The sequence below is a fragment of the Neofelis nebulosa genome, chromosome 8 (genome assembly GCF_028018385.1).
Source record: "Neofelis nebulosa isolate mNeoNeb1 chromosome 8, mNeoNeb1.pri, whole genome shotgun sequence".
In the NCBI taxonomy this organism is placed as follows: domain Eukaryota; kingdom Metazoa; phylum Chordata; class Mammalia; order Carnivora; family Felidae; genus Neofelis; species Neofelis nebulosa.
In genome coordinates this window covers 131,399,232-131,423,870 of record NC_080789.1, presented here as the reverse complement: position 1 = coordinate 131,423,870, position 24,639 = coordinate 131,399,232, and the positions used below count along the sequence as shown (strand labels likewise).

General features: G+C 46.6%; 1 protein-coding gene across 6 annotated transcripts in view; it reads left to right on the top strand.

Annotated features, from left to right (window-relative positions):
- The window catches only part of CAMK1D (calcium/calmodulin dependent protein kinase ID), a 502,732-nt gene that overhangs the window by 230,018 nt on the left and 248,075 nt on the right, over positions 1-24,639 (top strand). For all 6 annotated transcript variants that reach the window (XM_058681891.1, XM_058681890.1, XM_058681888.1 and 3 more), the window contains exon 2: positions 4,230-4,361. In XM_058681891.1, the coding sequence (XP_058537874.1) occupies positions 4,230-4,361 (132 nt within the window). The remainder of the gene's footprint in view (positions 1-4,229; positions 4,362-24,639) is intronic.

Sequence of the window (24,639 nt, the reverse complement as noted above, 5' to 3'; positions counted from 1 at the left end):
TCCTGGGTGCCAGGCAGGAGCAGGCCACCGCACAGACTGCCATTTCAAGACGCAGGTGTGCTCAGTCTGGCTGGAAGTCTCTACTGTTCAGTTAAAAAAAATTTGCTTTGAATGTTTATTTATTTTTGAGAGAGAGAGGGAGACAGAGTATGAGTGGGGGGGAGGGGCAGAGAGAGAAGGAGACACAGAATCCGAAGCAGGCTCCAGGCTCCCAGCCATCAGCACAGAGTTGGACGCTGGGCTTGAACTCATCGACCGCGAGATCATGACCTGAGCCGAAGTCGGAAGCTCAACCGACTGAGCCACCCAGGGGCCCCAACCAGCGTTCAGTTTTAAATGTGCTGCGCTTGTATTTCACAGCTGATGGAGTACAGCCTCCTCTGACCTCTCTGTATTTTTAAAACTCTGTAACTCTCTGTCCCTGCTTGTGTTCCTAGGAATTTATTTCATTGGGTTGCCTGAAGCCTTTATGGACTCAGATCATTTTTCTTGCTGACTTCCTTCCTGCCACGGGCCCCCTCCCAGCCTGCCTCCCTTTTCTCTCCTCGCCCCCCCCCCCAACCCCCACCCTAGCCCAGACACACACATTACTTTGTTATGTAATTACATTGCAAGTGCCCAGACTCTTCATTCATGTGTTTCTGCTTCTGGTGTTTTTAATTAGCTTTCCTGCAATGGGGTAAGTGTCTTCAAGTGATTTCTATTTATTGCAGGAACAGTAACAATGTATGCTAATCATATATCCCCTAGGAAGACCAGAGAGCTTTGTCTGTGGAAGGAGGTAAATGCGCATTGTTGGGCTAAATGAGGAAGTGAGGTGGGGATTTGCACGCTCAGGGAAGCATGGCAGCTCATGCTGAGGCAGGGTGACCCTCCATGGCTGTCATCCTCCCTGCCTGAGAGGCAGGCTCCTTCTGCCAGCAGCACACAATGGCCCGGCAGAGTGTATGGGAAAGCACCTCAGAGGGTTACAGGTAACTAACTCCCTGTACACTTTTTGGGATGCTGTAAGAATTGGATTAGTTGACAGGCGCCAAAGCGCTTTGTGTCACATGGTACCCAACACCCGTAGTTACTCATTTCTTTCTCCTTGAGGAGGTAATGAGAGAAAAGATTTATCATGTTTTTTCAGTGCATCCATCCCCAGGTAATGCCATTGAGTAGAACTGGGCAGACTTTTTATTTTTTCTTGCGGTGAAACATAACATGAAATGTATCACATTAGCCATTTTTAAGTGTGAAGTTCGGTGGCATTAAGACAATTCACACTGTTATGTAACCATCACCACCATCCATCTCCAGACATCTTTTGTCTTCCCAAATGGAAACTTTGTCCCCATTAAACAGTGACTCCCCATTCTCTGCTTCCCCAAATCTGGCAACTGCCGTTCCACTTTCTGGGTATGAATTTGACTAGACTAGGTACTTTGTGTAAGTGGAATCATATGATACTTGTCCTTTAGATTCTGGCCTATTTCGTTTAGTATAATGTCTTCAAAGCTCATCCATGTTGTAGCAGGTGTCAGAATTCCATTCTTTTTTTGTGGCTGAATAATAGTCCACTGCACGGACAGATCACATTTTGTTTATCCATTCATCCACTGATGCATATCTGGGTCATTTCCACCCTTCAGCTGTTGTGAATAATGTGGCAATGAACATGGGTGTACAAATATCTGAGTCCCTGCTATTGATTCTTTTGGTAGCATGCCCAGAAATGGGATTGCAGACTGCATTTCAGCCTGAGAGAATAGGACCGTAACCTTGGCTTTGTGATTCTACTTGTTAACTGTTGATGGAGATGTCTGGAGTCTTGGGGGCATCCTTGGCCATCAGGGGCCTGCCTTGTCCCCTTTCACAGGTGACTTGTGGTCAAGCCCCAGCTGCTTAGCCTGCTTAGCCCCTTACATATCTATGTCCCACTGTCCTGCTCTCACTCAGGGTCACAGATAGTCCATCCCTCCTGAAGTCAGGGACGAAGGCAGAGAGCCCTCACCTTGACCTCAGTGTCTTGCAGTAGCCCACCAGTACTGGCTCTGATGGAGGACCTAGTCCCCTCCCTCTTCTATCATGGCCCCAGGGGTCAATTCACACAGAAACCTCACTTCCCACTCTGTTTTCCAGGGAGAGAACTGTCCGTGGAATAAGGAGGTGCTTACTCTTCTGAGCGCTTGATAGCTACCCAAGCCGAATCCCTCCTCTGTGTTGGGCATAGTCTGTTACTCTTGGTGCAGATTCTGAAGAGGAGAGAGTGTGGTGGGTGCAGAGTGGGGCAGGGGGCAGCGGGGAAGTCTAACAGGTCTGGCAGTGGTCACTGCTGCTAAAGGGCTTCTCTGCCTTGTGGAAAATGGACCTGGTAAGTTCAACAAACTCAGGAGAGGAACCACTGTGGTGTCATCAGCATCAGGGACCTAAGTGGCAAATAGGGAAACTGAAAACAAATGCATGGACTCCCCAGTAGAAAGTCACCCATTTTGCCAGACTCCTCGTCTTCCCTCACTGATTCTTCTTATCTCTAACATCGTCCTTGTTCCACCTCCTGGAGGATAGCAGAAGGGACCATATAAATGATTGTGCATGGTTCCTTCCACCTGAGAACGCTTGTTGTGCGGTGAATCCGTGTCAGTCTGTCCCCGAGACAGAGGTGAGGAGAAGAGACAGCCGGGTTCGGGGGATCCCCTAAAGTTGCCAAGAATTGGTTTCCGTAGGCGGAATCCGTTGGCAGTGACCAAGCGCCGCTGGGAACGTCTGATTCCATTAATCACTCTGTGATCAATCTGTTGTGGGTTTTTTGTGTTTCTATTTCAAAATTGTAGTTCTAGTTGATTCTGGAAGATTTCTGTCAATGCGAGGCATGTGGTGCTGTGAGGGAAAATCCTACTCGATGTGTGGATTTGGGCAGAAGATCTCGGTTCTGACATTTTTCCTTTGGTTCTTTGGTAGAACCCCCAACCTCTCCCCCTTGGGTTTATATAATTCTATAGATATATATTTATCTCAAGTTTATGTTCCAGAAGGAACACTGTCTGAAGACTCACAATTTACTGTGCTAAGTAGAGTGAATTCTTCTCCCCGGAAGGGACTTTAAAACTATATATTTGTATTTCCTTTGGTCTGTGGATGGATGTGTGTCCCTGTCAGATGGGTAAGCAGAGGGAAAGTCTGAAATTCTTGCTTAAGCATCTCTTTGATGTTGACTGAAGAACAGACCCTCAGGCTCTGGTATTGGGTTGATATTGGTCCTTCTAGTGGTTTCTTTTGATGTAGGAGCGTTTGTCTCTATAACTGTGTAGAAGCCATGTGTAGTGTCCCTCTGAAGGAAAAAGAGTTGATCCTTGACAAGTCTAGAGACAGAGAGTGACTCAGTGGACAATGGTTTCTCCATGGCCCGTGTGCACAGGGCCCAAGTTACTGAGGCCTCGAGTGGGTAATGGATGAACCTATTCCTGTTTGAGCCCTTAGGGAAGTTCTGTCCCCCAGCCCGAGTATGGTACCTGGGGTGGGTGACATGGTGGCCACTGAGGTGCTGGCTCTGAGGCTCGATGACCACAGAGCCTCCTCGGAGAAATGAGCTCTCCAACCCCGAATGTCCTTTGCTGCTCTGCCTTTGCAGAGTTCAGTTTACATTTTCAGGCAGAAAAGTCTCCCCCACTCAGGGCATCGTGTGTGCTTTTGTTTGTTTGTTTAAAAAAAAATAAGCCGCTTATTGAAAACTTGTGTGTTTTTGCCAATTAATTAACCCCATGTCAATACCACGCGTTGCACCAGCTCATGCTTCAATTACATCCTTACCTGTCTCTAAGAATTAATTAATGTTTGCAGCGTGCTCTGAAATTTTCTTGGGATGGAAGGACCTGTGAGGAAGCTAGAAATTTTGGCACTACTTTGTCATTTACTTGGGTGTGGGGGCTGGCAAGGGGATGGACATGCTCTTTCTCCACAGGAGCCATTCCGGGAGCATCCCTGTTCACTCAAAGGCCACTGCTGCAGTGCTCTGTGGGGTGGCAGGTGGCACTGGGCGGTGGCCAAACCCACGTGGACATCCACATGTCCCATTGCACGAAGGTACTTGTTTGCATCAAGAAGTCCAGTAGGGAGCTATGCTCGCTAAAAAAAGTAACAGTAATGCGGACGATTGTTGTTATTATTCCTTAGACCTTGGTAGTGGGATCGGAGGAGCCACAACTCCTGTGTCTAAGCCGCTTCCTTTTCTCCCTCTTTGTTCACAGCGGGGCGTTTTCTGAAGTGGTCTTAGCTGAAGAGAAGGCGAGTGGCAGGCTCTTTGCGGTGAAGTGCATCCCGAAGAAGGCGCTGAAAGGCAAGGAAAGCAGCATAGAGAACGAGATAGCAGTTCTGAGAAAGTAAGTGACCCGGGTGGGGGCACTGCCTCCTTCTCCAGCCACCTTTGGATTGTTGGGTCCCAATCCAGGGGAAGGAGCTGCAGCCAGGAGCTAGTTGTTCAGCGGCGGTCAAAGAGGGTGATCCGAGCGCTGGAGGGGGTGGGCTGTGTTAACGATGACTGATGTTCTTACGCTGCATTCAGAGCATTTTGCATATGCAGTAAAATCCTGATTTGCGAGTATAATTTGTTCCAGAAACATGCTTGCAGCCCAAAGCCCTTGTATACCAAAGTGAATTTCAAGAACCATTGGCTCAGTCGTGATCATGTGACGTTCAGCGTCACATACGACTCATATTGCAAGACATTGCTCGTTTATCAAGTTAAAATTTATTAGAAATGTTTGCTCATCTTGCGGAACACTCACAGAACAAGCTACTCACAATCCAAGGCATTTCAATTAAATACTATATATATTATGTATATATAATATATAATCTCACAGCTTTTGTGGCAGTCATTGGAGCTACTCTTTCCAAAGAACAGCAGTCAGGTGGACTTGGTTTTGAACACACCCTAGCTGGGCGACCGTGGGCTGGTCCCTGAACTCTGAGCCCTTCTCCATGAACTGGAGTTAATGATCTCTCCCTCACAGGGGTCCTCGGGAGTAGGTGAGATGGTGCCTAACAAGTGTTTATAAAGTGCTTTCAACAGCACCTGCTATGTTGTGAGTGCTTAGCACAGGGTAGCCACCTGCTGCTCGTATTGTTATCATTTCTTTCCTTTTACAAGAAGGAGATGGAGCTCAGAGTAGAGTCACTTGTCCCACACCTTGTGGCTCCTCTGTGGCAGAGCCTGGAGAGCCAACTCCATTCATCAGGGTTATTCCACGCTCTTTAATGGGTCTTCTGCTTCCTGCCACACACACACAGTGCATGGCCCCCAGCCCATCCCACAGAGTGCACTGCTCAAGTGCTTCACCTCTTCATTGGGTTTTATTTTTGCTCCCATGTGTAATAGAACCAAAATCTTGCCTCTAGCATAGTAGCATATACAAAGCCAAGACACTGTGGCTGGATCCACCCAGATGCCTGTGTCTTTTGCTGCCCAGCCAGCTGCCCACATCACAGTGATCATGCTGCTGCCCCGAGTCTCACAGGTTTGGGGGAACAAACCCTTATATGGTACCTGCTTTTGCACGTTTGGAGTGTATCTGAGCATTACGCTATGAAGTTTTTGAGAGCTTCTATTAATGAAGGATGTTAGAAATATCCTTGAAATTTTTGGGGTTTGGAATCCACACACAGCAAGAATCCATGTACAGATAAGCAAAGCGGAATGGGAACACGCCTTATAGGGCGTCAAAACAATATCTTACATACTCACATTCTTCCTGTGTAACCCACCTCTCCCACTTGTCTCCCTGGGACCAGTAGTGTCTGTTGAATGATGCTGTGTTGCCATCAGTGTGAACCCAGGGCCACCAAAGTGGTCAGGATGGTCTGTCCTGTTCCGCAGCATGTGTGACATGTGTTCCAGAACAAATAGGTCTCAACAGCTTTTCAGTGTAAGGGTTTTTGCTTATTTGTTTGGTTGTTTGGTTGGTTTCTAGGTTCTCTGGATTGTCTATTAGGGACCCAAAGAGTTTCAGATTGTCCTGTGGAGGATTGCATGAAACGATTCTATGGAAGAGAATTTGGGAAAACAAATTACTCTCAGTACATTAGCATTGAGCAGGAAAGCACTATGTTAATGAAACATTTATTTAAATTGCTTATCTTCCAATATGAAATCAGCACTTGGGGGAGAGGGTATTTGCAGCCACGTCGCGAATATATGACATGTTAGGTAGAATTCTGGGTGGGCCCAGAGCCTTCCAGAGCCTCCACCGGGGGCCCAGGGGCTGCCACTGCTGAATTGAGAATGGCACCTTTATTTTCAGGTAACTCCCTCATAGGCTTAGAAGCCACACAACCAGGGAAGTCAGTTTTTATTCTCAGGGTTATTCTGCATCTACACGGGCAAGGGACCCACAGATATAGACATCACGAGCCAGTCTTGGTTTACACCACAATCATTCTACTTTAATTAATGTCTCAACCCTGAGCCTGAGTCAGTAATCACTTCTAGGGAGAGGGCATTGAGAAGCAGGGAGGGCAGGGACTTGGAGGGATTCGTTTCGATCGTTTCTCACTCCCAGCTGTTGGAGGGCCTTGAAGTGTGATTCTTCTTTGAAGAACAAAGAACAGAGAAATGATTCCTCAAGGGATAAGAAGGTTCCGTATCTCCTGTACTGATGTAGTTTTGGTCTTCCGCAGATGATTTGCAAGTGAAATAAGAGGCAGTTCCATATCAGAAGCAGCCAGACTGAAAGTATGCGAGCGGTCAGGAAAATAGTTCTGGCGCCGTTAGAATGTGATCGTTGAAACATGCACACATTTAACCAATATTTATTAAAGTCCTACGCACCAGGTGGCACTGCTAGGCACCGAGGTTGAAGAGATAAGAGATAGTTTCTGCCTTCCTTGTGTTACTGAGTAAGTGTGATCATGTTGTAGATACCGTGAGAGAAGACTGGCCAGAGGCTTAAGGCTAGGGCTGTCTGGTGCTTCCTTCGGGGTGGGGTGTGAGCAGACGTTTCCTGGAGGAGGTGGGTTCACACAATGAGTATATTTTGGGGTGGTGCAGAGAGGTAGGGGGATATTCTGACCAGGAGGAGCCACCCCATCAGACGGGAGGCAGGCTAGTGTGCTGGAAATGGCACGTAGCTCATCTGACCAGGGCAGAGGGTTCAAGGTCAGGCATGGGGACATGGGGTTGGAGAGGTTGGACTGTAGGGGATCATATTCCCTACTTTGGACTTGGAACATCATTCCATAGTCGATGGAATAGCCACTGAAGGGTTTTAATGCAAGAACAACGTGATCAGGATTGTTTCATTAAGATTATTGTGGTGGAACATTGGATAGATTGGACGCGGGCGGGGGGGGGGGGGGCCTCAGTGCACCGGGGCAGTGTCGTCAGAGGAGTCTGGGAAGCAACACATTGAAACAGGAGCTGTGAGCCAGGATGCAAGAGACAGAGATGCGGGTATGCACAGAATGGAATCCAGGACATAGGGATTTAGAAGACGTGGAGAGAGGGTTGAGAGGAGATAGGGTTGTAGGATAACTACCACGTTTCTGATTGGATAGCTGGGGTGGATAGCAGCTCCTTAACTGAGATCAGAAATGCAAGCAGGTTGCCTGGGTAGCTTATTGAGTTAAGCATCGGACTTCAGCTCGGATCATGATCTCACGGCTGGTGGGTTTGAGTCCCATGTCAGGCTCTGTGCTGACAGCTGGGAACCTGGAGCCTGCTTCGGATTCTGTGTTTCCCTCTCTCTCTGCCCCTCCCCTGCTTGCACTCTGTCTCTCTTTCAAAAACAAAATAAACATTAAAAAAAATTTTTTTTAAAAAGGAAGAAATGCAAGCACTGGAGGGCAGGTGGTGAGTTCTGATTTAGACTCACTGAGTTTGAGGGTCTTGGGATGGCCAGTTGACCAGCCAGTCTGGAACATGGTTGTGATCTGGGCTTGGTGGATGTTAAAGTTTTCTGAAATGACGTAGAACAAAAAATCTTTTGGTACTTTCTACAGCTATATCACTGTAGATGGGGTCCCAAGGAGACCTACTTTATGCCCGCTTCTGCTCTGTACCCTAGTCATTTGTGTGTTTCTGTGCCATTTTTGATCTAAGCAGGCCCATCTGAGAGATGGCTTGTGCTCTTATGGGCTGTGCGCTTATGCAGGGTGAGAGATTTATGTATTTCATTGAATCAAAGTAATGTAGCTAATTTATCCTTAAGGATGTCTTTATACTTGCTCTGAAAGTGGTTCTAAAATGAATTTTCTACTTGATAAATAGATATTAAAACAGGCTCAAAAGGAATAAAAAATGACTAACATCACAGTAGACAGTTGCTGTGTAGCAGAGAACTCCTGGTCTCATCTGGCATTTAAGAGGCAGGGTCTATATGATCCTGCATGAGTTTCTCCAGCAGAATGGTTGGTTTTATAGTCTCAGGAATGGAGTGTTTTATGCCTTATGGAATATCACGTTCTTAATGTTCCATCCCCTGATTGGATTATAGAGCTTATAGTTTTTATGGTGTTATTCACTTCGAGGGCAGACATTACCCAAATCGAATTTCAAGAACCCCCTGTGCATTTTTGGAAAGGCAGAAAGGCATATATAGGAGTGTGCATTTAAATGCAAGATGAGGAGAGAAGGAGAAACATGAAGCTGGAAAATGGAGACAAGAGAAGCAAAACAAATGTATCTAGAAGATCCCTAATAGGTGGGGGAACCGAGGCTCAGCCTGGTTTAGAGGCACCGTGTGAATGAGGCGTGGCACCAGAGTTCACCGTGCCAGAGTATTCCCAAGGATACTCTGCAGCTGCAGAGATTGTCTTGCTGAGGGGAGGGATCTGGGGAGGACCGGCTTTCAAATTGGATATTCTCCATCTGGGTGCATTGGAGAGTCCTAGCTGAGCGTCTCCATTATTTTCTCCCTAAATCAGTGATCTTCTACCCTGGGTGCAGGTTAAAATCACCTGGGATGCTTTTCTGAACATCCTGATGCCCAGGCCCCATCCTAGACCGAGTGTGTTGGAGGTTATGGTGGGGTACCTCCCCTGCTCCCACCTCATGATTCAAACACACCAACTTCTCTGTGTTGAGAAGAGCTGTTTAGGGTCCTTGCCTCCTAGTCTCCCCGCCCAGGGGATGGGAACGCCCTTCTGTGTTCAGGAGTGTGGAAAGATGTGCACGCACAAACCTGCCAGACAGTTTCCTTGAGGTGAGAGGTTTCACTTTAGGACGGCACTCAACTGTGGTCCCTTTCAAAGAGCCGGGTTTCATTGTAAGCCAGGGGAATTGACATGAGCCTGCCATCCCATTAATGGGGAGCCCAGCTATTGGCCACTGGCTGGGTGCAAGAGGCGAGCCTGGCTCTTTCAGGGTGGCAGAAGGAAGAGGGACAGTTAGTGGCCGTTCCTGGCCTGAAGAGGCTGGCGTAGGAGTTGGTCAGGTCAGCACAACTCAGCAACAGGTGTGTATGGGAAGGGGATGGGGGCTGCTAAAGGTGGCAGATGCCAAAACCTAGGAGCCCCTGTGGCCAAGGTCAGGGTGGATTGCCGGAAGCATGGCGGGGCTGGGCCTTCTGGAGAGAGAGTGAGTCAACACTTAACCGGCCACAGCAGGGCTCCAGAGGCTTGGATGCTCCTTGCCGTAGCTTGATTCTCTGGTTTTCTTAGACCAGACCCATTTCTCTCGGTGCAGACTAACTTGAAGGGAGGCGGCTTGAACACCAAAAGGTGAGGACAGCTGGTTTTGTATTAAGTAATAAGCCTTCAGAGAAAGGCTTCCCCGTAGATTAACTCATTTAAATCTGGCTGGCTTCTGTTCCTGTGGCTTTGTTCTCATGGCCGGCTGGCCCTGTTCACTGTATAAATCACTGCCAAGCGCCAGTTTATTGTGTGTGTTAGGGAAGCATACGCTTCAATAGAAATTCATTGATTCAGGGTGAACAAAACCACTTTTCCAATGACTGAAAATGGCTAAGCTGGTAAAGCTTGAGTTTCTTGGGCACCAACACAGCTTTTTAAGGGTCTATCTGACCTGTCTAGAAGGTGGTATTCTAACACAGGGAGACCTTTCTTTGGGAAGGTAGTTTTGGAATTAAGGACACTGGCAGGAAGTATGAAAAGTCATGGCGAAAGGCCATGTGATAACAAATAGGGGGGTTTATCGTTTTTGATTCTAGAACCCTGACTGCCCTAGAAAACCCTTACTGAAAGTTCCTGAATTTTGGAAAAAAAAAAAAAAAAGTCATTCCCTTAAAACAGAGGTTGAGGGACGCGGGTCCCTTATTTGGTCATTGTGTGATTAAGGTCTCAATCTTGCCGAGCTTGGAGCACGCATGTGTGGGTGTGTCTGTCCAGTGACCCCAGGCCTCCTGGAATGTGGACACAGCCCATCCCGGACCTGTTGAAACCCGACTCTGGGGAAGCATCGAATGACAAGGAAGAGCTGACACTCTTCCCTATGGCCCTACCGGAGAGCCGACCTCGATCTTGCCTGATTTGGTGTGCTTCCTCCCTTTTCTTCCTCTATACCTATGCTTCTCTAGTTCTGGGGGCCCTGTGGGTCTGACTCCTGAGTTAGGAGTCCTTCCCTGCCGGGTAGACAGTCAACTCAGCTTTGTGTGGACCACCGTTTGTACCCACAGTTGATACCCACTGTTTATTTCGTCTTCACGTTTTGTGTGTACGTGAGAAATAAAAAATGGTCTGAAGCCAACACAGTTTTACAGCCAGAGAGGCTACGTTTGATGCTTTCTAGTGGCTTCACGTGGTACCCTGTCCACATAATCCAAGAACATTTTTTATTTGATTTGTGATCCAGAATCAGCAGATTTTTTAATTATTGTCAATTATATTTATTATCATCAGTGTATTTTATTTTATTATCAATTCCTTGGGCATTGCTTGCAGACCTCCAAGAATGCAAGGAAAATAGAATTGGTGGTACCCCTTACTGCAAAACAGGGATGCTCAGACTGGCCTGAGCGGGCATGTTGGTTCATCCATGCAGTGACCATGAACCTCTGGGACCTCTCCAGCCTACGGTTTCTGCTTCCCAAATACTGCCTTAAGTGTGGCTTTCCTGGACTGGCCAGTCTCCCTTCCAGCAGTCCCTGCTCCCACTAGAAATAAGAGAAATAAGAGTTTATTTTACTGTATTTTTTAATTTTTAAAATTGTTTATTTATTTTTGAAAGAGAGAGAGAGAGGGAGACACAGAATCCGAAGCAGGCTCCAGGCTCTGAGCTGTCAGCACAGAGCCCAATGCGGAACTCGAACTCATAAACCGTGAGATCATGATCTGAGCTGAATTCGGACGCCCAACCAACTCAGCCACCCAGGCTCTCTGTGAAATAAGAGTTTAAATGCATGTCTGATGTTGATTCCACAAAGCCACCTGCATTATGGACTCCAAACTCACTTGTGAACAGGCATCCCACTTTGTGATCTTTCCGTCTAGTGTGCACCTCCCTGCCCCCCACACACACCCCGTATTGTAGTTTAGATCTCCCCAAAAGGAACAGATGATTCCTGAACAGACGATTCAAGCCTCTGCCTCTCCCCACCTCTCCTACCTGCGTCAGCGGGCCATGCCTCAGATGAGACGCCCTTCCTTGAAGATCCTCCCATGATTGTCCTTGCCTGGGTAGCCCTGCCCTCTGAGACCCCATGGCACAGCATTTACCTCTGTCCCTCCTGCTTCTGCCTGTGATGTCTGCTTTCTGAACCCAGCCCTGAACTGAAGAGGTGATGGTGAGGGTGGAGGCCAGGGTTAGGTGGGGGACTCCAGGGATAAGAAGGAGGTTAGAAGCATGAACTTGGGTACTGAGTAAGGGAAGAGGGACCAGGGTAAGGAAGGAATCTGTTCTGATTTACAGCCCTCTCTGGCCTTGTGACCCAGAGGATGGCAGGTGTATCCGCCCATGCGGGCGTTCTAGAAGAGGAGGGGAACGTGATTCTCCTATGGCCACGGAGCACACTTAAATCCAGTCTGGCTGTTGTACCCACCTTTTCTACTGTGTATGTGACAATGCAGGTATTTAGAGCTGTTGAAGAAACAACATGTTTCATCACACGTTTAGAGGCAGTGTCCCTTATTTGCAGGCTTGTTTCCATCCTATCTAGAGTGCTACCTCCCTGCTCCCTGCCACCTAACCCCGTGCCTGGGGAGTGAGCCTCGTGTGGGCTGGTTGCTGGTCAAAGTTCCTCTAACAATATATCTTGGCAAATGCTTTCCTCCTTCTTCTGTGAACTTACTTAGCTCACGATTTATACAGATTTCACTTAAATGATTCCGACAGAAGTGTGTATATATTTTGTAACCTAATGCTTTAAAAAAAGCCAGAATAGCTTGTATTAGAGGATCACACAGTAGGAAAAATGAAGTTCAGAAGTCCCGAGATAGACTAAGGTGGCAAATCCAGACAAATAAATAAATATACATCAAAGGTCTACTGTTTTTTGTTTTTTGTTTTTTGTTTTTTCTGTTAAACTTTGATGTTGTGACAGTTCTGTTCTCTGCATGGTTTGGACATTATTTATATGGTCATAAAAATTATTTTAGTGAGGTTTTATTTATGATTGATCATTTAAACTATGTGTCATTTGGAGAATCAATTTTACATAATGGAAGTCCAAGGTTATCATTGGGGTGGTTTAAACAGTCACTATTTTATTTCATTTTAGTTTTTTAATGTTTATTTATTTTTGAGAGAGAGAGAGAGAGAGAGAAAGAGAGAGAGAGAGAGAGAGAGAGAGAGAGAGAGAGAGAGAGAGAGAGAAAGGTGGAGACAGAGAATCTTAAGCAGGCTCTGTGCTGTCAGCACAGAGCCCCACACAGGGCTTGAACCCACAGACTGTGAGATGACCTGAGCCAAAATCAAGAGTTGGATCCTCAACAGACTGAGCCACCCACGTGCCCCTAAACAGGCACTATTTTAAAGCTGTATGACGGACCATCTTTTCTCAAAGTCAGCTTAAAATTGAGGCCAGAGTCTTAGGCGACTGTCTGAAGTTTTCAAGAAGTATGTAACAAAAGAAATCATTTCTAAAATAGTAGTTGCATGGAATTTGATAAATGGGGTTCAGTATCCAATTTTTAGCCATTTGCATTTTTAAAATATTTTTAAAATAGTGTCGACTGTATGTTTTAGACATGTGGTAGGTATCACTGGGGACTCCAAACACACGCAAGGGTATTTGTGAACAAGTACTGTGTTGTGATAGATCTGGTGTCAGAGCTGATGTGCTGAATATACGCATGTATACATGTGCCTGTGTGCATATATTCACGTACGTCTGTGTGGATATGTATATACACATATGCACATGTTCACACATGTACATATACACATATACATACATTTAAAACATTTTTTATAATGTTTATTTTTTGAGATAGAGACAGAGTATAAGAAGGAGAGGGGTAGAGAAGGAGGGAAACACAGAATCCAAAGCAGGCTCCAGGCTCTGAGCTGTCAGCACAGAGCCTGACGCGGGGCTCGAACTCATAAACTGTGAGATCATGACCCGAACCAAAGTTGGGAGCTTAACTGGCTGAGCCACCCAGGTGCCCCGATACACACACATTTTAAATACATTTCGGTGTTTTTATATGTTTCTACTGCAGAGCAGAACATTCTTCTTGCTGAATTTGGTAAATATACCCTCAAGACTGTTAAAACTCTGCATCTAGGTACCTAAGTAAGATAATAATACATAAAAGCCTTCTGGAGCTTTGAAATGTTCACGTGTTAGGGATGATGCAATGTTAGGCATGACTACCCCCATTCTACTTTAGTAAGAGCTCGGAATATCTCTGTGGGAGAGGTGAGAGCAGAAACTGTTGTATCATTTCATGGAAGGAGAACCTGAGGTTTAGAGTATAATTTGAGTGCGTGATGGAGCTGGGGGCACAGCAGAGAGCTTTTCATTAGTGGGGCTGCCTTCCATGTTTTAGGGTACCCAGCCCTCCCTTCTGTTAGGAAACCACCATGGGAACTTTGGATGCTCTAGAAACAACAGGTAGGAGTCTGAGTGCTTGTAGTAAGAAGTAAATGTCTATAGATTTCAATAGATGATTGACGTCAACACGTGTCAGTAGATTAATTGAAATAGATGTGAATTAATTCAATTAAGATATTGATGGGGCCCCTGGGTGGCTCAGTCGGTTAAGGATCCGACTCTTGCTTTTGGCTCAGGTTGTGATCTTGTGGTTTGTGAGATCGAGCCCAGTGTCAGGCTCTGCACTGATAGTGTGGAGCCTGCTTGGGATCCTCTCTCTCCCTCCCTCTCTCTCTCTCTCTCTCTCTCTCTCTCTCAAAATAAATGAACATTAAAAAAAATTGATAACTCAAAAATCAGAATCCAGCTCTTGTCTCAACCTAGGTCACTGAAGTCTAGAGCAATTTATACCTATCCTTTGAGATTTTAAATGTAGTTATTCTCAGTTTGCCATAATTTAGAAACTAGCTGGGACTTCTACGAGCACTGTTTTATGTAATCTTATGAAGTAGATATTATCCACATCTTACAGATGAGGAACTGGGACTTCCTATGAAATTTCCAGAGGCCATGTAAGTAATACCAGGCAGAGCTTTCCCATTATGATTTGATCCATCTGGTGTCAGCGTGTTGTCTCTTTAAATCAGGGCTATGTGTTCTTTTTTTTTTTTTTTTTTTTTAAATGTTTATTCATTTTTTTGAGAGAGAGACAGAGTGCGAGGGAGGGAGGGGCAAAGAGAGGGAGACACAGAATCTGAAGCAGGCTCCACGCTCTGAGCTGTCAGCACAGAGCCCGACGTGGGGCTTGAACTCATGAACCACAACATCATGACCTAAGCTGATGTCAGATGCTTAGCCACATATTCTTGATGTAGGCAACAACCCGCTGCATGTAGGGGGTGCTCATTAATGGTGAAAGGATGAGCCTCTAATTGTCTACTTTCTGCTGTCATTAGAGAGGCAGTATAAAATATTGGTGAAGACCTGGGAATGAGCCTACCTAAGTTTTCACCCAATGACATCACTTAGAAGCTCTGTGACCTTAGGCAAATGATTTCAACTCTGTGCCTCCATTGTCAGGAAAATGGGGATGGCATTAGTACTTGGCTCAGATAGTTGTTGGAGAGATTGAAGAATCAATGCGCGTAAGGCACTTAGAAGAGCATCTGGCATGTAGTATGGGCTCTCCAGATACTTTCTGTTGATATGATTATTACGTGTGCAGAGGACATCCTCCTAGATGCTGGGAATAGTGGGAATAGGATGGTGGGAGAAGATGCCTTTCCAGAAGTTACATCACACAAGTTTGCATGCCCTGTAAGGTTGCCCTGTGGGAGCCCAAGGAAACCCTGCTGGCAGAAGGAACAGGGCCAGCAGCACGAGGTGGCCGGATCCCCAGCGTAGTTGCAGAATCACTGAGAATCTGTCAGCTTTGCTGGTTTTCTTGCTGAAAATAACTATGAAAACCCATGCTCTCCTTGTCTGTCTTCCACTCTGCTTCCGCTAACATTAGTCACCGAGCCTTAGAACCGGAAAAGGAGCTTAGGGATCTTGGTCCAGCTCTCTGACGTTCAGGTGAAAGAGACAGGTCTAGCGAGGTTCAGTGACTGGCCCACGATCACAGAGCTAACATGAGCAGGTGTGGATCCAGAGTGGTGGTTTCTGACCTCCTAATTCAGAGCCCTTTCCACCTACCCACACTGGCTCCCTTGGAGGGCTTCCCTTAGGAGAATGAAAGAAATAACTCTTCCTTGTCTTTAAAAGTCCCTTGGTATGTTCGGTGCAGACTGAGGACTCTGTCTCACTAGCTTGGCCAAGTTCCAGTACAGGATATTGAATCAGGTTTGGAAAATTCCCCTGTGGTTTCAATGAGATGTGCTGTTCTTTCTGCTCCCCCCTCTGTGGTGATGCGGGGCTGCTGTGGTTCTTGTGTTCTGACCCACACTGCCTCTGGTACTCTGGAATTCACTAGAAAGAGGCCCAGGGACCAGCCTCAGAGCCTGTGTTTCAGATGAAACACGTGAATGCTTCGCTCCCATTTCAGGTGTGTTTAATGATGTTGGTCCTTTGTGCCCGTTTCTTGTCAAGAAAATGAAGATAGTACCTCTCAGAAGTGCAGTGGGAGGAAGCCAGCTGCAGACCGGGGAATAATTTGGGAAATATGGAATGCTTCTCGGGGGTGCGGTTGTAATCCGGGAAACCTGCTCCGCTCTCCCCATCCAGCCTCAGGACAGGGAGGTGTGCTAAACACCTGTGCCCAGTTCCTATTCCTTCTTTGGCCTGCCTGATCCTTTGCCGTCTCTGTACCTTTCCAGGATGTTCTAGAAACAAGGGGAGAGCAGCCTTCTTACATGCTGCCCTGGACATCAGACTGGGTTTGAGGGACGTTGGGTCATCTCACAGAGGCCCAGGGTAGGTGAGGCAGGACAGGGGGAGCCGCTGAGCAGGGTCTCGATTCACAGGTGCTGTTTGTGGGATAAGTCCATCTGTTCAGGAAGCCACAGAACTTTCATTAATGGAACATTTTTGTACATCCATACGTAACTTTTTTTTAGATCTAAAGGTCTTGCAGACCTTCTTTTAGGTCTTGCAGAAAGAAGTTTTCATTCAAGCATTGGATATTCTTTTAGTGAGTGTCCAGTCTGGAGAGAAAGGGATAATGCAGTCTGTCCTTCCCTCCTTCCTTCCTTCCTTTTTCTTCCTTTCTTTCTTCCTCTCTCTTTCCTTCATTTTTTAAAACCTCAAGATTGTAGAAGTAGGTGAGCAAGGGGACGCACCTTAACCTGACCCTCCAAGAGTATCCATGAATTAGTTGCTCGTTGTTACTTAATACCACAGTAAAGCTGAAAAATAAGTTGCTTATTGGTGTAATTTCCTGGGGCATTATGGCCAGCAGTTTTTACTTTGCAAAACATCGTCACTTAGTGAAGTGACACAATATTTTTTTCTGCAGGCTTGGATGCTTTAGCTCATTTAGGTAGTCTGAGGACAATCGTTAGTAAGTTATTATGAAGTCCATTGTTCTTAACATGCTGTCGGTATGATTTTTCCAAAAAGATAGTATTCCTGCTTAAAAAATAATTTCGGATGAGTGGTTTTTCTTCCTTTACAAATACAATAATGTCAAGCAGTATAGTACAAAGTTCTGAATGGAAATTTTGTTCTGAAGAAACTACTTATGCAAGAAATATGCCTGATATTTCCACAATATTGTTGCCAAGTCAGACGAACAGACGGCAGTGAGGCTTTTCAGAACACGTACTCCGGATCCTATAGTCTCTGAGCTCAGGAGTTCAGTTCGTGTGTGCAGTTTTGTCTCCTTTTACACTACTTACCTGCATCTACTTTTTGAACGAACTAACCCATCATGTCAATACATCATTTAGATTTTTTTTTCATTGTGTCTCTTTTCGAATAGTGTCCTGTGCTACATTTATTATACAGAGTCTTGTTCTTTTAGAATTTGGTTTCCCAGGATACAGATCTAGTTGAAATTTGTCCTTTCTCCTCAAAAGAAACCCACCTGGGAAAATGAAAAGTGGTACGGTCTTGAAACCAGTGTGCTAGATGCCTGCGATTGCCTTTTCACTTCAAGAGATGTGGCAGTGACCCTGGGTGGCTGTAGGTTCAAGAGCCGTCAAGTATTTGAAATAACGCAGGTCCCTTTAACAATTTTTTTTTAATAGTTCAGACTTTTAGCTAATGTAGATGTGTCTTCTAATTACTCTGAATTGGATAGCTCTCACATCTACTTAAGAAGGCTGCATCCCACTTCCAAGATTGCAGAAATGTTCCTAGCCTTCACTTATTTCCTGCCTGCCTTCATTTACCTCTTTAAGATAGATTAAAAGGAATGGCTCCCTCTGTGGTCTCCCCTCCGGCTGAGCTGTTTTCACATCACCTCTTCTGCTTAAATGTACTTTCTCCTCAGCACCGGGCTGGGCTGGCCTTGGGTGGGGTCTGGTCTTCTGGTGCTTTGCTGGTCAGAGTGTGGTCTGGTGGAAAGCATCAGCACTTCCAGAGAGCTTGTTAGAAATGCAGACTCCCAGGCCCCGCCCTGGCGCCTCTGAATTAGAAGATGCCAGGTAGCCAGACCCTCAAGACATTTGTTGGCTCCTTTACCCTTGAGACGCTCTGATCTAGGAAACTTCCCTGCAGGAAGCCAGATGATTTAGCTGCCCCTTCTGTGACATCCAGCAGCATCTGGTACTTTTCTCCCTTGAACCACTCACCACAATATAGAGTAATTAACCATTTCCTTTGTCTTTCTTTTCCACTGCATTGAAAGGTCCATGAGGACAGGGGTGATAACTGAGATCCAAATGTATTTGTAGTACCTGGGACACAGCAGGCCCTTTGCATTGGAGTAAACCAATTTCCCACCAGGAAAGATTGAGAAAGGTGATATGTATTCCCTTCCCTCTAAAAAATTTCTATAAGCTTTATTTCTTTCAGTGAATAGAATCTTCAGGTACTTTGAAAACATAACTAGTTGTATCTTAACAAAATGTTTGAGAGTGACAAATCTACATTCATTTCAAAGAGAGAAAGTGACACTAAAAAGTAACAAAAAATAGTTTCAACATGATACATTAAATCCCCATCAGAACAAGCAGAGAATTCCCCCTTTGGTTGTCAGTTCTTCTCCCATGGGACACTTAATACTCTCTTTTAAAATGTAGACTGAGGGAAATGTGTGAATGGTGCCCCAAAGGCAGACCCCTATAGTTTAAAACAATTCTGGTTGAGATTTGCCTCTCCTGTTTACAGCTTGTCCAGCATTTTAAATATGAAAAGGCCTCTATTAATGGCTCTAAATTTCCAGCGAGAAAACTACCTTCTGGAAAGATATTGGCATTAATTTGAGCCGAATTCCTAGATTCATTCCTTCCTTCCTTCCTTCCTTCCTTCCTTCCTTCCTTCCTTCCTTCCTTCCTTCCTTCCTTTTTTAGTTTTATTTTTTGAGAGAGAGATAGAAAGCAAGCGGGGCGGTGGGGAGGGGGGGGCAAAGAGAAAGGGAAACAGAAACCCAAGCAGGTTCCATGCCATCAGTGCAGAGCCTGATGTGGGGCTTGAACCCACAAACTGTGAGATCATGACTTGAGCCCAAGTCAAGAGTTGGAGGCTCAACCGACAGAGCCACCCAGGCGTCCCTGAATTCCTAGATTTCATTTCAGTTTTTAAATGTTTATTTTATTTTTGAGAGAGAGGCAGAGAGACACACACACACACAAAGGATCCCTGGGCTCAAACTCACGAACTGTGAAATCATGAGCTGAAGTTGGACGCTCAACCAACTGAGCCACCCAGATACCCCCCCCCCCCCCGCCCTAGATTTCATTTCTTGAGCCTTAATGATCCCAGTACACACGCTTTCAAAAGCAAGTCAAATGCAGTAGTCTTCGAGGAACTGAGATGGTGAGAGAGGAAGCTTTCCTGGAACATCCATCAAGTGTGTGTAAGGTGGCTGGGACACACTGCAGGAGGGGCACAGACGCCTGGCAGACGGGGTTGAGGAGAGGCACCGATCATAGCCACCTGGTGAGTCAGAAGAAAGCAGCATCGGAGTGACCTTGAAGGAAGGCAGACTTTTCTGGAAAGGTGGCAGGGGAGGGAGGTCTCAGGGGATGGAACAGCTGGAACACTTCTAGACAGAGAGAGACATCGTGTGCGGGCTGAGTCTGGAAGAGGGGCTGGAATGATGGAGAAGGTTAATGTGAGCAGGCGCAGGGAAGCCGGGTCAGAGCACAGAGGTACCCGCCGGTGAGGCTAAAGGGTTTGTTACCTCCTCCAGGGGCGGGGGGGGGGGGGGGTAGCCTCTGCAGCATTTTGCATAGGGGGGATGGTACTGGGGGGGATGTTGGGGAGATGAAGACAGCTCCCGAGATGGTGTGCGAGATGAAGGTCCGCCAGAGCCGTGCAGGGGAGGTAGAGGCTGCGACCTCTATATGTATGTGTATGATCAGGGGGAGTCCTGGCCAGGGCTGCGGCCCCACGGACTTCCCCTGGGACATGAGGAGGAAGGATCGGTATAGCTCTGGGTACATAGGGAGGTAAGCCTTGAGGGAAGCGGGTTTTGAAATCTGAGTATTTGGGGATGTGCTGGAGCACGGCCAGAAGCAGAGAAGCCAAGCCAATGGCCAGACACAGGGCTGTACCTTTGGACGTTTTTCTCTCCTTCCAAGGGGAGGTCTGACAGAATTAATTCGCAAGACCCCATAGGCCTGAGAGAAATGAGACAGGCTGAGAGAGCCATCAGCCCCAAACCCGCAGCCCTCCATGACATCACCGTGTTTGTTTCGGCTGTAGGGGGGTGATGTGGCGAGCGCGTTGTGCCCGGGAGGAGACAGGCACGTTGTGCAGGGGAGGGGAGGGGGGCGTGCTGGGGATGGATCGTTTTTCCCCGTGTGCGGGACTGGCATGCCAGACACAGGTGGAGAGGTTGCACGTCGCGGTGTATTAAGGTTCTCACTGTCGAGATGCATTGTACTCGGGAGGGTGGACATTCAGACCTGTGGAGCCGTGATTATAGCCTGGATTTGTAGGATGGGCCAAATGGAACAAACACTTACTGTTATTGGTAGTGCATAGTGGGAGGATTCATCTTCTGAAGTTTTTTTTTTTTTTTTTAATTTTTTTTTAATGTTTATTTATTTTTGAGACAGAGAGAGACAGAGCATGAACGGGGGAGGGTCAGAGAGAGGGAGACACAGAATCTGAAACAGGCTCCGGGCTCTGAGCTGTCAGCACAGAGCCCGACGCGGGGCTCGAACTCGTCAACCGTGGGATCATGACCTGAGCCGAAGTCGGACGCTCAACCGACCGAGCCTCCCAGGTGCCCCACATCTTCTGAAGTTTTGACTTCAGGTCTGTGTTTGTCACCACTGATGACTTTAGGATGCCCCTTCTTTTCTCCTTCCTGCTTTTCTCCTTCCTTCCTTCCTTCCTTCCTTCCAACTTCCCTCCCTTCCTCCCTCCCTTCCTTCTTTCCTTCCAACCTCCCTCCCTCCCTCCCTCCCTTCCAACCTCCCTCCCTCCCTCCCTTCCAACCTCCCTCCCTCCCTCCCTCCCTTCCAACCTCCCTCCCTCCCTCCCTTCCTTCCTCCCTCCCTCCCCTCCCCTCCCCTCCCCTCCCCTTCCTTTCTTCCAACCTCCCTCCTTTCCTCCCTTCCTTCCTTCTTTCCTTCCTCCCTCCCTCCCTCCCTCCCTCCCTCCCTTCCTTCCAACTTCCCTTCCTCCCTTCCTTCCTCCCTCCCTCCCTCCCTCCCTTCCTTCCTTCCAACTTCCCTTCCTCCCTCCCTTCCTCCTTCCCTCCCTCCCTCCCTCCCTTCCTAACTTCCCTGGAAGATTGGAGACTGCTTGGGCTGGGTCATACGACTCTCTGTCCAAAGCCAGTGACTCTGAGTGTCGAACTGGCTAGAGATTACCTCCTCTGAGACTCGGCTTCAGATGACAGTGGGAAATATATTTTGTATGCACAACCTTACTGTTCAAACAGGGCTTGCTAACCAGCTTGAGTTCCACTTTGTACTTGAAAATTAGAACATAAATCATAACTAAATGACATATTATTGAAGCCACATTAGAAAGAGAGAGAGGAAAAAAAAGCAAGAGTCATGGAATACTGTCTCCCAGTGTTCTGAAACCAGCCTAAGAATAGGCGAGCACTTCTGGAGGTTTCATAAGGAGCCACAAGAAGGGCCAAAGGTGGGAAATCAGGTTCTGGGAGGAGAGCCAGAAGCAACTGGTCATGTTTAACCTGGAGAAGTGTGACAACTGGCATCAGTTAACATATATTTATGATTGTATTTGAGTGGCCAGCATTTTGTGGGGGCACTATGCTTTTTTTAAAGTCCTTGGAGATTTAGAACCATAACATGTAGACATGATAATTCATCTCTTCTTTTAGAGCGAGGAGAGTGCTACACCAATTAAATCAGTGCAGTTCACCATTTGTCGTAGGCGGGGTGAGGGTCAGAATGTGGGACCTGAGGACACAGAAATGTAGGGGCACACTTTTCCTTTACCCTCCTAAGGAGTCTTTTAGGCTGGCTGTGCGAATTGAATTGGCAGAAGACAGATCAGTAGGAGAAAAGCATATAAAGGCAGTGAACATCAGTTTTACGGGGTACGGAAGCCTTCGTGTGGAATGAAGACACAAGGAAATAGGGAAGCCAACTTCTGCATTAGATGAAGCAAAGAGAGGCTTGTGGATGGTGACTAAAGTCTGTGGGGGAGTTTAAAGGTAGATGGGAATTACTTTAATAAGGTCTGTGCAGAATTCTCTTGTTCTCAACTTCTCGACCTTGATGACAGGAGTGTTACTTTCCTTCTGGTAGAGAAAGGCCATCTTTCACGTGGGAATCTCATCTCCTGCTCTTGAGAAAAGGAAGGAAGGTCAGGAGTGTTTTTTGTACGTTTGCTGTTCTTAACTCAAAACATTCAGTATGCCGGCATGGCAGATTTGGGGGGTGGCATGTTTTGAACTCCTTCAGAAGACACAGCTGAAATTTAGGGTAGATGGAAACAATCCCCTGTGAGGGAAGATGATGTAACATCGGAATGAGGGAGACTAGAGTATTTTATCTGGAGAATTTAGAGAACGCAGTGTCTACAGGGACAGGAGGAAAGGGTGAGCTGATTTCCCAGTGTCTCTTGAGTGTGATGGCTCCAGTTATATGAGTTGGTTTTTCCTTGGTGTGTGTGTAAGAGAAATTATCTTGGCAAACATATAGTTTGGTATTTGCCACTGTTAAAATAGTATTTAAAAAAATTTAATGCCAATAGAGTTAACATACAGGTTATGTTTTAGGTGCGCAGTATAGAGATTCAACAATTGTATACATTACTCAGTGCTCATCAAGGTAGTGTGCTCTAAATCCCCTTCAGCTGTTTCATCCACCACCCCCCCACTTCCACTCTGATAACCACCAATTTGTTCTCTGTAGTTAAGAGTCTGCTTAAGAGTCTGTTTTTTGGTTTGTCTCGTTTTCTTTGTTCGTTAGCCAAGATAGCATTTTTTAAAGTTTATTTATGTATTTTGAGAGACAGAGCGCACGAATGAGCAGGAGAGGGGCAGAGAGAGAGAGGCGGCGGGGGTGGGGGGGTGGGGGGGTGGGAGACCGTGAATCCCAAGCCGGCTCCACACTATCGGCACATGCAGTGTCCGACGCGGGGTTTGAACTCACGAACTGTGAGATCATGGCCTGAGCCGAAATAAAGAGTCATATGCTTAACCAACTGAGCCACCCAGGGGCCTCAAGATAGCATTTTTAATATCCTATTTTCAGCCAGATATGTTTTAAGACAAACAGCAAGGGTGGTGCTGTTTTCTAATAGGACCCTTAGTTTTTATCTGACATTGCCCCCTGAGTCGGTTTGCACGTCTCCATATTCAAAATAAATTCCATGTTTGGGGCTTTCTCATTCAGGTGGCGTTTCCATTTTGAGTTCTTATCTTTTCAAGGGCTGCATGAGTGTGATTTTGTACTAAGCAGAGCTGGAGTAATCAGAACATTATGATGGCAAAGTGGCTGTCGGCGTGCGGGCACAGTATTCAGCGGAAACAATTTCCGCCCTCCTGGGAACACCTGTTTTTCTTTTTGCCTTTGCATGCTTGGAGAGCAGCTTCTGGGGAATGTGAGTAGAGATCCTTGAAATGATGCCTGAACCCTAAGACTTGCGCAAGTAAGTAAATAAAAAGCTGGCAAGGCGCAGGGGCTTATACGGGTATATTGCTCTTACTTGGAAGAGTGGCAATAACATTTTAAGTGATAAGTAAGGAAAGTAACATGTGATTTGCCAGGAAAAAACAAAAAAGTGGACTTCCTTCTCCAAAACCATACAGGCCACTGTCTAAGAAGGAGGCTGTACATATGATTAGGTGGAGAAGAGACGAGGAGGAGGAGGAGGAGGCTGGTGGTGCTGCCGGTCACACCTCTGTTGTCCAACACATATACCCTGGTACTGTGTTATTTGTCTCCAGATTGTGTAACACCACCGTACGGCAGGTGTTGAGTCTCCATGTTACCCATGAGGGAGCTCGGGGAGGTCAGTAGCTTGCCCAAACAGAGGTTAAAACCTAGGTGTCTCTTGGGGCGCCTGGGGGGCTCAGTTGGTTAATAGTCCGACTCTTGATTTCGGCTCAGGTCATGATCTCACAGTTTGTGAGTTTGAGCCCCACATTGGGCTCCACGCTGACGATACAGAGCCTGCTTGGGGTTCTCTCTCCCTGTCTTTGTGCCTGTCTCTCAACCATAAATAAATTAAAACAATCAAGGCGCCTCTCAGATCTAAGCCCTTGTATCTGTGTGTGTGTGTGTGTGTGTGTGTGTGTGTGTGTGTGTGTGTGAGAGAGATACTGCCTCCTAAAACAGACATATATTATAATTTGGGGATTTAAAAAAGCTAACCAGAAATAAGGGAAATCACATACAGCCTGGAAAGGCTACCGATCAGTTTTAGGGATAGCCCAGTAGTAAGTAGGCTAGGAGCTCTTTTCGGACCACATGGTCTGCCTTCCCTACAGAGAGGTAAAGTGTAGTAAAGAGGTAAAGTCCTTGCTGAGCTGTCTTTCACAGGTCAGCCAGTCTTTCTTTCTTTTTTTTTTTTTTTTTAATGTTTATTTATTTTTGAGACAGAGAGAGACAGAGCATGAACCGGGGGAGGGTCA